This window comes from Lactuca virosa, chromosome 7, assembly GCF_052849685.1.
Source record: "Lactuca virosa cultivar CGN04683 chromosome 7, Lactuca_virosa_CGN04683_v6, whole genome shotgun sequence".
In the NCBI taxonomy this organism is placed as follows: Eukaryota; Viridiplantae; Streptophyta; class Magnoliopsida; order Asterales; family Asteraceae; genus Lactuca; species Lactuca virosa.
Genome location: NC_136432.1, coordinates 222399089 through 222412243, shown reverse-complemented (window position 1 = coordinate 222412243; position 13155 = coordinate 222399089). Strand labels below are relative to the sequence as shown.

The window sequence follows — 13155 nt, the reverse complement described above, 5'->3', positions numbered from 1 at the left end:
TCAAATTTAATCACTTTATAGAAATATTATATTATTATTTTAAAAATAGTTTATATAATTATATTTTGTATATTATTTATATATGAAACTGAAAAACAGAAAAAAAAATTAATTGACCAGTCCAACTAAAGTTTGATTCAACCTGAAAGTTTGACACTTTAACTTTTATCAATTATCTTATGCATACATTTTGCACTATCTATACCGAAGACATTATGCATGGATAATAGAAAACAACAAGAACCAAATGCATCCAAGAAACATACACAAAATCTATACAAAACAAATGCAATATTTTATATACGATATGTTATGTTATGATACGTACCAAAAAGCATTAATTCAGTCAAATCTAAATATAGTTGCCACTTGTTTCATTTTTATTGGGTATTGGATGGTGTAAGCCCAAATGGGGGTTTAATCTGTGATTATTTTAAGACATTAACGCCACTTGGGTAATTTCAAGATTTGAAGCAAAGGCCTCTACGTCCAAAGGGGAAGTTTTGGCGACTTTGCTTAGATTTGCATGCTTAACTTATCCACCTTTGCACATGTCAAATGGTCATCCCAATATCACATAACATCCTATAAATACCCTTTTGTATTTCATGTCCTTCCATCATCGAACATCAATTATCCAACAAAGTAACTACAGTTATGGAGTCATTTAAACTCTCATTTACACTTGTTTGTTTCTTTACCCTAGCAATTTTTCACATCATCAATGCCCAAAACTCCCAACAAAATTACTTAGATGCTCACAATTATGCAGCTCGTTCCCAAGTGGGTGTCGCTGACATGATATGGAATGCTACTGTGGCTACCTATGCTCAAAACTATGCTAACCAGAGGAAAGCAGACTGCAATCTTGTCCATTCTAGTGGACCTTATGGTGAGAACCTTGCTATAGGTAGCGGTAACTTCACAGGCACTGCAGCAGTGAATTTATGGGTAGCTGAGAAGACTTATTATGATTATGCCACAAAGACTTGTGCTAGTGGACATGTTTGTGGACACTATACTCAAGTGGTGTGGCGTAATTCTAATCAACTTGGGTGTGCAAGGGTTCAATGCACCAATAATAATTGGTGGTTCGTTATTTGCAGCTATTATCCTCGTGGAAACATCATTGGCCAATCTCCTTACTAGTGAACTTGAGTTATGGGGCTGGTGATTTATATAAATATATAATATATAAATATACAAGTAAAGAATAAAAGTGATACTTAAACATTGATTGTCTTTTGATTACTTGTATTCATCTTCTTTATATCTATGTCATTTTTTTTAATTATGTATTTAGTAAATATCTAAATATATAGGAAACGAGTCGAAAAATACCATATCAACATACTGATCATATACTCATGCACGAGAGGTAATCAAGATTTTTTTAAAAATATCACAATATATTGAAAATAAAATTTTAGTATAAGGATAATAGGATATATACACGTATTACACAATTCTAATCTCAATCATACTTCTAACCAACAACTACAACTTCTATTTATAGACTCAAAAAGTACTTAGCTAGATAAGACCATGCACAAATATGGCGGAAAACAACCCATATTTAGCATGATTTGCTAACACCAATCTTATACAAAAGATCTTGTCTATTAAACAATTACGACAAGTACAACTTCGGCGCTGCGGACACTGAATCCAGGTCATCAACTACGGTGGTCTTCCTTCTTCCTTTGCGGTTCATCCACTTCATCAACTTGAACACTCAACAAAAGCTAATCTTCACCAACACATGGAGAGCTGTGGAGGTCACTTTCTTGTATAAATAGAGCTGACTTCGATACTTGTTAAAAGAGGAGAAGAAGATGCTACAACATTTCCTCAGGAATCTGGCCAATAAAATTCAATCTCAGATTGATTTGGGCTTTCTTTCGGAATAGAAAAAGAATTAAATTCCATCATCCCATCTTCAAGATTTACTTCAATATTTATATTTGCACAATCATACACAACACCAACAATTAACCCCTAATAACGATGAAAAGAAATTTCCGTTGACCTTTTGTTATGGTTAAAACTCATAACAATTTTGGACCATAAATGGAAGCATAATCAATCGGAGCATCATTGAGATCCATTCTAGTCAGATATTGAATAAGAACCCCATACAAATAATTCCAAACAAAAGGAATCTTTTTCTTCTTGAAGTGACTTAACAAAGTCATGTAAGACATGTGTGTTGGAATTGGAAAACTCTTCTGTTCAACACAAGAACAAAATTACAATAGGAGGAGAAACTCCCACACTCAACTATTACAAAAAACCAACCCTCTTTTCTAGCACTCCCACTCTAATGTTATACAATCTAACTCTATGTGTTTTGGGATTCATTAGAACTGAAGATGAAGCCTATATTGATAGTCATGACATCCACTACTTCTCCGACATTCTTTTAATGTGTTTATCATAGGGTATGAAGAAGATGGCATGCTAGCTTCTCTTTTGTCAAAAAAAATGGGCTACTGTAGTTTTGGAGGCTGGAACACAACAAATCTCCCCCTGTAGTCTCCGTCTAACAATCCTCATTGTAACTATGTCAAGACATAGTTTGTGTTTCTCTTATGTCACCACTTTGGTCAACATGTTTGCAGATTTGTCATTGTTGTTGATCTTTAACAACTTCAATTCTCATCCCTCAATTGCTTCTCTAAGCCAATGATAACGGACATCAATGTGTTTTATGTGGGAATGGTACAACGAGTTCTTGCTCAGGTCCATACCACTCTGACTATCGAAATTGATGATGTACTATTCTTGTGGAAAACCTAAATTTTAACGAAACCATTTTAGCCATATAAGCTCCTTCCCAGCTTCAACGGCAAAAATGTACACAACTTCTGTTGTTGACTGTGCTACACACTTTTGTAACTTGGATTTCCACAAGATAGTTGCCCCTGTAAAGTGAAGATGTAAGTTGATGTAGAGTTCCTATTATCAAGATCTCCTGCCATATAAACATCTGTATAACCTTCCACGATTGGCTTTGCTCCCCCGTAGCATAAACATAGTTTCGAACTACCCTTAAGGTATCGAAGTATTAACTTGATTGCTTCCCAATGTTGCTTTCCTATATTTGCTAGATATATAGTCACAACAACAACATCATGAGCAATATTTGGTCTTGTACACACCATCACATACATAAGACTTCCTACGACTGAGGAATAAGGCAATATCTTCATCTCTTCTCTTTCTTTCTTGGAAGAGGGAAAACTTTTCTTGCTCAACTTGAAGTGATTTGACAAGGGCGTACCAATGAGCTTGGCTTTTTTCCATGTTGAACCTTTTGATCACACGTTTAACATACTCGTGTGACAAAATATATTTTCATGATTTTCTATCACGTATAATTTTCATTTCCAATATATGTTGTGTTGGGCCTAATTCTTTCATATCAGAGAACATGGACAAATCCTTCTTCAAATTGTCGATCATCTTTGCATCTAGGCCCACTATTAGCATATCATATATGTAAAGAAAAAGGATGACAAATTTCCCATCTAGAAACTTGTTCTGGTACAAGCAGTGGTATGCAATAGTTCTTTGTACGTGTAACTTACCATGAATGAGTCAAACTTCTTATACCATTGCCTTGGGGCTTGCTTAAGACCATGAAGTGTCTTCTTCAATTTACAGACAATATGATATTTCTTAGGGACATTAAAACCAACAGGCTACTCCATGCATATTTCTTTGTCCAAATCACCATGGAGAAATGTTGTTTTCACATCCATTTGCTCAAGTTCAAGATCTAGACTGACAACCAATCGAAGTACAACTCGAATGTACATCATCTTCACAACCGGTGAAAAAATCTCATAAAATTTGATTCCTTCTTTTTGTTGGAAACCTTTGACAATGAGTCTTTCCTTATACATCATACTATTTCCCTTTCTTTCTTTCTTTAACTTGAAATCCCAATTGTTTTTCAAAGATTTCTTTCCTTTAGGGAGTTTCACCAACTCATATGTTTGACCCTTCTACAAAGAATTCATTTCTTCTTCCATGGCCTTTTGCCAATTGGCTTGGTCAATATGAGATTGAGCCCTTTGAAAGCTCTCTGGCTTCCCCTTGCTTGTAAGAAGGATGCTGTCTGAAGTTGCATATTTTTTTTGATGGAGCATGAACTCATTCGGATCGTCGAACTTGAGTTCCTTCATTTGAAACTTTTGGTAATGAAGCTGAATTATCATGGAAGTGGAAGCTCCCCCTGCTCAACAACTTCTTGATCTGCATCATCAAATTATTCATCCTCTTCTTAAGTGGAAACATCATATTAGATATTGTTTTTGAAACTTTGGAGCTTGGTCGCTCTTTAACCGATGCCTTGAATCATAATACTAGTTTTCATAGAAACCACATCTCTGCTTCGAATAACCTTCTTCAATTCTGGGTCCCATAGCCTGTACCCGAACTCTTCATCTCCATACCAAATAAAGATGCATTGAATGGATTTGTGTTCCAACTTCTTACATAATTCATTTGATACATGTGAAACGCCTTGCACCCAAATACTCTCAAGTGAGAATATAAGATGTCTTTACATGTCCGTATCTTCTCTGGAACTTTAAAATTAAGAGAAACAGAAGGTGACCTATTTATTAGATAGCAAGCTGTCAATACAGCTTCACCCCATAATGACTTTGGGAGTTACGTGCTTCCCTGTTTGTCTTTCCACCATTGCATGAAAAGCTTTGAAGCATTCCAATACTTGGTCCTTTGATATGAGACATTATGCCCATACCTTTAGTGACACATTATCGATGAATTTAACAAACTACCTGCTTCCACTAAGAGATTCTACTTCAATTGGTCCACATACGTCGAAGTGGATAAGGCTCAACCACTCAGAGCGGTTTTTTCTTGTGGAGCTAAAGGAATCTCTATGTTGTTTCCCAAATAGGCAGTATTCACATGGATCCAACGTGACATCTTTTTCCATTGAAATAGACTCCTTTGCAAGAATCTTCAATCCCTTCACGCTCATGTGGCCTAGTCTTGCGTGCCACAAGTTTGTTGATGTTTCTTCTTCAACAACATTCAGACTTAGATGAAGTAGATTTACATGGGTTTTATAAAGTGTACCATAAATTTGTCCCCTCGCAACGACCATGAAACATTTAACAACTTCCCGGTGAAGCAAGATCCGAAATTTCTCCCTCCATAATCTCTCCTCAGGTTCATTCTACGGTTTGTAGGGTTTGGGTGTGAGCCATTAGAGGCATCCATATTTTTGGTGCTAGCTTTCTAAAGCAGATATGATGATTCAAGAATGCTACATACGATTATAACACTAAAGGTATGTAACCGATTCTATCAATTTTGATCTATGCTAGGGTTTATGATTGTTTCAATATTATGTTGCTATAGTTAGAAACACACATATATATCTAGGTTGCATGTGCCCATAAATAGATTTTATGATGTTTTGCTGTGCAATTAAGTTTAATGTAACCTAGAAAACCTATTAGTGGTATCAAAGACTAGGGTTCTTTCTATTATATGTGCAAAATTGAAATTGGAATCAAAAACTAAAAAACCAAAAAACCCTACTGATTGTCAGGGGCTCCACGCCTGCTTGGCGCGACACACTTTCGGGTTCCACCAGCTCCGAGATTTGCTTGCCTACTTAGTTTTTAGGATAATTACTTGATAACTAATAGTTATCTTAAACACTAAAAATCTGAACTTTTAATTATGCAATGGGATAAATCCTAATTCGAAAATCAAGGGAAATAAAGATGGAATTAATATTTTTTAATTAGGGAAAAACTTTATAAATGTTCCCCGTTCTTTCGAAAAATATGACATATAATCCTTAAGTTCAAAAAACCTCCCTGTAACATCCTCGAGTTCAGGTGCTTCTAAATTCATCCCTATAATTCTATTTTATGTCAAATTGGTCCCTAAGTCCAAGAATTATGCTTTGAATCCCTTGTGGCAATTTCGTAATTTGGGCAGGAGAAGTACGCCAAGTGTACATGTGTGTACGATGGGCGTACACTTATGTATGCGGGGCGTTAATGTCAGGAGGAAACCCTAATTTTTAGGGTTTTAGGGGTATTTAATCACCATTATAGCTCATTTCTCCCCACCTTTTCAGCCTCCACCTCTTTTGAGATGTTTTTGCAAACCTAAACCTTTGAATGTGTGTTTTGGAGCTCAAGTGTGTGTTCCTGGTTTATTGAAAGAAGAAGATGATTCTTGGAGAAGCCTTGGTGTGGGAGCAACTTGTGGATTTGGGATTCTTACCTTCTTGAGAAGCTCCAGAAGGTATAAAGCTTTGATCTTGTCTTGTATTTCTTTAAGATCTTGCCATGAGGAATTTATGTGTTTTTAGCCCTTTTTCACGGCCTTAATGAGTATGAGCTACTCTAACACCAAAGGATCTGTCCTTTCTGAAGAAATGAGGTGCATTATGTCATAAAAATGCTATCTTGGCTCATTTGGTGCATACATGCAAGTTATAGAGGTCTTAAGTGGTTAAGACAAACTAGGATCTTGGTTTTGGGACTTAATAAGGCATGCAAAACCATAAAGTCGGGAACTTTATGGTTTGGAACAACTTTTTAGGCTTGGATCCGAAATTAGACGTTTGGACTTGTTGGATTAAGCACTTAATGGGGATTTTGGGTGGTGTGAGGGTAAAGTACGCCCCGCGTACTCGGTCAACCACCCCAATGGTGGTCAATGCGAGGCTTGGAGTACGCTAAGCGTACCTACTGAGTATGCTAAGCGTACCTCCTGAGTACGCTCCGCGTACTCGCACTGGGTCAACTCGGTGGGTTGACTCAGTTGACTTAGTGGGTTTGACCAGTTGACTTTGACCAAGTTTGACCAAGTTAGTGATGGGTTTTATACAAAAGAACATCCTATGTGCTCATGCAAACCCTAAAGCTTGGATCTAGGTTTCTCTATTGTACATGCAATTCATCCAAGACTTAAGAACCCTAGATCTAGCATGTATATTTCGAAAATAACATATGAAAACAGATCTAGATGATTACCTCTTCAACAATGGCTTGGATCTTCTTGTCTTGAAGCTTAGAGTCACAAATGTCACTCCTCTAATGGCTTACAAACATCACACAAGCAAGAGGATGATATTGGAGAGAGGGGAGAGGCAGAATTTTCGGCTATCAACTCTTCTAGGGTTTCAAGTGTCCGAAAACTGATGCCCTAGGGGTTCTATTTATACTTGTGCTGCTAGGGTTTCAGTCAAAACCCTAATGGACAACTTAGGCCTTAAGCAATCCAAGGAAGCTTTTGGAATAGGGCCCTTATGGCCGAAATTAGGATGGATACATCCCTAATTTCGTCCATGCCTAGTCCATAAGGCTTCTCAGCCCAATATTCAACTATCACACATTTGACAGTTTAAGTCCCCTTTATTTAATTAATGTCTTTTAGCCACATAATTAATTCTTAATTAATTATTGTCTAATATTAATTAAACTATATGATTTCTCCTTTAATATATTATTCATATAATGTATTAATAAGCCATAATAACCTCTCTCTTCATAAATCACCCTGTCAAGTTGCTCTGGTGAATGCAAACCAAAAGGACCATGCACAACCGGGTCAAGCACATACCAAATATAGTTACGAGCTTAGACACTAATCCAACAGTCTCCCACTTGGATAAGTCTAGTAACTATAAATGTAAGAACAATCCGATTAGAAATCGTAGCTCTCAAAGACGCTGTCGAACTCTGATCATATCAGTAACCTGTCCTTTAGATAAGGGATCGTATAGTCCTCTGTTCTAGATATCGTGCGGACAAATACATGGAACATAGTCATACTTATTGTCTAGCAGTTTGTTTCTCGATCTCTGATTTCGTCTGACATAGAACTTAATTGAACAAATCAATTCAGTCCTGACCGGGCCCGACACATAAGTCAAACCAAATCATCGAGGGGCCCAAATATCACTTTTACCCTCTTAGGATAAAAGGAACAGATAAACTTCGACTTATATGCATTTTCCATTCAATCATCAAATCATGCACAACAATGTGTTTTATAACATCAAGTTACTGATGCGTTTACGCATTATCAATGCACAACCAACTCGCAAATACTAAACCATATATCTAGGTTTTAAGACCATATGATATTATCGGCTTGCGATCACTCGAGATAAATTCCATGAAGTGATTCCAGCAAGCGCGGGTTTAATCCAATTCTCAAAACTTATTCATAAGCACTCATGAACGTTGCAACAAACCTTTTCTATGTCTAATACACTTTAGACAATCTACACACAAATTCATGACAATCTTCTTTCATACCTACTCCCAAAGTATGAGCGACTGTGGAACGTTTGAATAATCTTATTATTCAGGAAGTCAAAACATGCAAAATGAAACAATAGGTAAACAATTAACATAAGACAGTAACTTATAAATAATATTCTTTTATTTAATCATTAAATGTCAATTACATTTATCTATTACACGTTTCTAAACTATCTAATCTAAACTGATATCGTCCTTCAGCCTGATGCTCCAAGCGTGTTGCAAGTGCTTAACCCTATTCAGTCCCTTCGTAAGGGGATCTGCTGGGTTATCCTCCGACGATACCCTCTTCACTATAGAGAGTCCTTCTTCCACCCGATGTCGAATAAAATGATATTTTCTGTTGATATGTCGAGATCTGCCATGATCCATCGGTTCCTTGGTCAAGGCAACCGCTCCTTCATTATCACATAAAATTTTCATGGGCTCCTTTATGGATGGCATAACTCCAAGGTCTCCAATGAAGTTCTTCAACCATATCGCCTCTTTTGACGCTTCGCTCGCCGCTATATACTCTGATTCGCACGTTGAATCAAGTACGGTCTCCTGCTTGGAACTTTTCCAAGTCACTGCTCCTCCATTTAGAGTACTCGGGCTTTGAGTCTTACTCAACTTAGCATTACTTTGGATCGGTAACTACCCCTTCTTAGAATTCTCCATACTAAAACGCTTTAGTACCTTGTCCAAGTAAGTATTCTGACTAAGTCCTATTAGTCTCTTACTTCTGTTTCTCACTATCCTTATACCCAAAATATAGGCAGCCTCTCTGAGGTCCTTCGTAGCGAAGCACTTCCCAAACCAGGATTTAACTTCCTTCAGGGTTGGGATGTCGTTTCCTATGAGTAGTATGTCATCGACATACAATACGAGGAAGCTTACTATACTCCCACTGGCTTTGACATATACACATGATTCATCCTCGCTTCGCAGAAAACCAAACTCTTTGACTTTCTCATCGAAACAAAGATTCCATCTGTGAGATGCTTGTTTCAATCCATAAATAGACTTCTCAAGCTTACACACTCTATTGCGATGCTTCGCATTGACAAAACCCTCTGGCTGATTCATGTAAACATCCTCAGCCAACTTCCCGTTAAGGAAAGCGGTTTTGACATGCATTTGCCATATTTCATAGTCATGAAATGCAGCAATGACTAGCATCACTCTGATAGACTTTATCTTCGCAACTGGTGAGAAGGTCTCATCACAGTCAACTCCGGGAGTTTGAGTGAAACCCTTAGCAACCAATCGCGCCTTATAGATGTGTACCTTCCCATCCATGTCGGTCTTCTTCTTGAAGATCCATTTGCACCCGACCGTCTTACGACCTGGCACATTGTCAACCAAAATCCAAACTTGGTTGTCATACATGGACTGAATATCGTTGTCCATAGCCTCTTTCCATTTCATAGACTCCGGGCCTACCATGGCTTCCTTATAGCTGTTAGGTTCGTCCAAATTCACTAGTGTACTATCACTAATAAACATATCCCCTTTAGTAGTGATATGGAAACCATAAAACTGGGGTGGAACACTAACTCTTTCAGAACGTCTAAGAGGTAAGGACTCGTCAATCGGTTGAACCGGAGTTTCCTCCTCGGGTTGAGCGCCAGTATTAGAGGTTCCTTCATCGCTCGACTCTTGAAGCTCTTCAAGATCGATTTGCCTCCCACTGTCCCCTTGGCTTATGAGTTCTCGCTCTCGGAAAACCCATCTCCTCGCAACGAAGACAACATTGTCACTCGGTCTAAGAGATATCCAAAGGACTTCTGCGGGTAGCCGATGAAAATACATCGCTCACTATGAGGTTCGAGCTTGTCGTGAGTCTTTCTTCTTACGAAAACCTCGCAACCCAAAACCTTGATGTGTGCCAACGAGGGAGCTTTCCCTGTCTACATCTCGTGAGGTGTTTTGGCAACCTTATCGTAGGGACTAAGTTAAGGATATGGGCGGCAGTCTCTAAGGCATACCCCCAGAATGAGATAGGTATCGAAGCACGACTCATCATGGAACGAACCATGTCTAGCAAGGTTTGATTATGCCTCTCAGCCACACCATTCAACTGTGGTGTCCTAGGTGGCGTTAATTGCGAAACAAGTCCGCATTCCTTGAGGTAGTCGTGGAATTCTAGACTTAGGTACTCTCCACCTCGATCGGATCGAAGCATCTTGATTTTCCTACCCAACTGATTCTCCACTTCTTGTTTAAACTCTTTGAACTTTTCAAAGGTTTCTGACTTGTGCTTGATTAAGTAGATATACCCACATCTGCTATAATCATCGGTGAAAGTCACATAGAAGCGGATCGCATCCCTTGTGGTGTATCTAAAGGGTCCACACACATTTGTATGTATGAGATCCAATAAACCCTCACCCCTCGCACAAGTGCCAGTGAAGGGTGACTTGGTCATCTTTCCAAGTAAACAAGATTCACACACGTCATCGTCCCTAAGGTCGAATGACTCCAACACTCTATCCTTTTGGAGTTGGGCTATGCGTTTCTTGTTGACATATCCAAGATGACAATGCCACAAGCATGCCTTATCCAAATCATTGGAAGAATCAATACACAACACATTATTTCCTAAATTGTCTACAACCATCACAGTTTCATATATTCCATTACAAGGCAATGCTTCAAAATAGAAAACACCATTAAGATAAGCATTAATAGAATCATTTTCATTATCAAATAAATATCTAAACCCTTGTCTATACAAACCATGAAAAGAAATGATGTTTCTTGCCATATCTGGCGAATAGAAACAATTATTTAAATCTAATCCTAATCTACTACTGAGCACTAAAGAGTAAACTCCGATCTTGGTGACAGGCGACAATCTTCTGTTCTCCATGATCAAATTTATCTTCCCATGCTCCACATCCCTATTTCTTCTTAGGCCCTGCAAATCAGAACAAATGTGAAAACCACATCCTGTATCAAGAACCCAAGAAATAGCATGTGATGAATCATTAGATTTAATAGTGTAAATACATGCGTAGGACGGCTTGATCTTTCCATGTTTGATATCATGCAGATATTTCGGGCAACTTCGTTTCCAATGCCCTATTTCGTGGCAGTGGTGGCACTCTGCCTCCTTGGGGTTGGAGTTGAGTTTAGCATAACCAACCTTGGTTCCACTAGAAGAGGTGCCATCATGGGACTTTCCCTTATGGTGGCTATTTAAGGGAGCCTTCCTCTTCTTTCCCTTCCCTTTCCCAATTGCCAAGACTGGGGCAGCAGTAGGAGTAGGAGTTGATGCAACAGATTTGTCTTTGAGGTTGCTCCCAACAGCCCTCAATAAGCCTTGAAGCTTGCTCAAGGTGACCTTATCCTTGTTCATGTGGTAGGTCATGCGGAACTGGTTGTAGCAGGGAGGCAAGGAGTGAAGGATGATGTCAATTTACAGCTCTTCATCAAAGTTCGCATTCAACTTTAGCAGGCGATCGACATATCTTTGCATCTTTTGCAGATGAGCAGTAAGGGACTCTCCATTACCCATTTTGGCAGTGATCATCGAGGTGATGATCTTGTACCTTTCTTGCCTAGCGCTTTGGTGTTACCGGTCCAGCAGATCTTGATGCATCTCATAGGGATACATGTCCTCATAGGTGTTCTGGATTTTTGCAGTCATTGTCGTCAACATGATGCAATGGACTTTCGTGGAATCACGCTTATGGGCCTCAAAGGCAGCAATCTCTTCAGCAGAGGCAGTGTTGATGTTGATTTCCTTCAGCTTCTCATCGAGGACATACTCTTTGTCCTCATAATGAGTGACCATTCGGATGTTGCGGATCCAATAATTGAAATTGGATCCGTCAAAGATAACTCTCCCACACAAGTTCATGAATGAGAACGAGCCAGAGGAATTTGAGCCGGAAGCGTTGTTGTTGACGTTCGACATCTGAAATAGAAAAGAGACAAGTTTGATTAGAAAAGAATCCCCAATTAAACACCCAAATGAGAAATTACGGCTAGGACCCAACAACATTATTTGCAAATTAGAAGAGGGATGCCGTAATCTAACATGTAAATAATTTGAAGGTAAGTGAATGACGACTCACCAATTTCCACCATGAAAAACAAACTAAAGCTAAGTTTTAAATGTATTGAAAATTCCTAGATCTTTTTAGATTCATTGAACTTTTCAATGGCATGTTTAACTCTTGATATGCCCCTCAAGTTTGTGACTGGGATGCCGAGGATCACAAAGCGGGTGTGAATAACCATGCAAATGTACATGGTGCCCTCAATGTTACAGTCACCTATTCGACGTTCCGGTTAACCACACACGCTCCATCGAACTATGACAAACATCAAGTCACCCTTTTCCACCTTTGCTTAGAGCCCAATTAGTGTGCCGGTTAACCACACACGCTCCCCTAACGTCTTAGCAAGGGTACAAAGTGTAATTTCATGGAATTGCATCAATTCACTTTTGCCTAAAGTAACTAAGATTGGAAATTTTGTAAAAACATTTAGTTACTTTATAAATTCATTATACTTTTAATGATGAAAGGGTTTCCCTGTCCTACCCGTTCGACTAACGACCCTCCACTAGTCAAGGGTGCGGTGGGTAAGAGTGGATACCCAATGGCGGTCATTTTACAGGCCGCTTCCTTAAATACCCCTTATAGACCAACGTTGTGAATGAGGTCTACTAACGGTAAGACTAGCATTTAAGTTATACATATATAATAGTTATTCTTATAATATTATAAAGTATAGGGTTGAATTTTAAACTTGTAAAATTCTAGGGTTTGAAATTTAAATAATTCAAATTAAACTTTTAATTAAAATTTAAATTTCAAAATTTGAGGGC

The 13155-nt window shown here is 38.4% G+C and overlaps 1 protein-coding gene across 1 annotated transcript; it reads left to right on the top strand.

The window, feature by feature from the left end:
- The first annotated feature begins 633 nt into the window (after positions 1-633).
- Positions 634-1294, top strand: LOC145124098 (pathogenesis-related leaf protein 4-like). The gene has a single exon (XM_079059318.1). It carries the CDS (start codon positions 658-660, stop codon positions 1147-1149), a length of 492 nt encoding a protein of 163 aa, XP_078915444.1. The 5' UTR covers positions 634-657; the 3' UTR covers positions 1150-1294.
- The last annotated feature ends 11861 nt before the right edge of the window (positions 1295-13155 follow it).

Bases quoted from the DNA above. Each gene is read 5' to 3' on its own strand.
- LOC145124098 (XM_079059318.1), top strand. From the start codon at position 658: ATGGAGTCATTTAAACTCTCATTTACACTTGTTTGTTTCTTTACCCTA.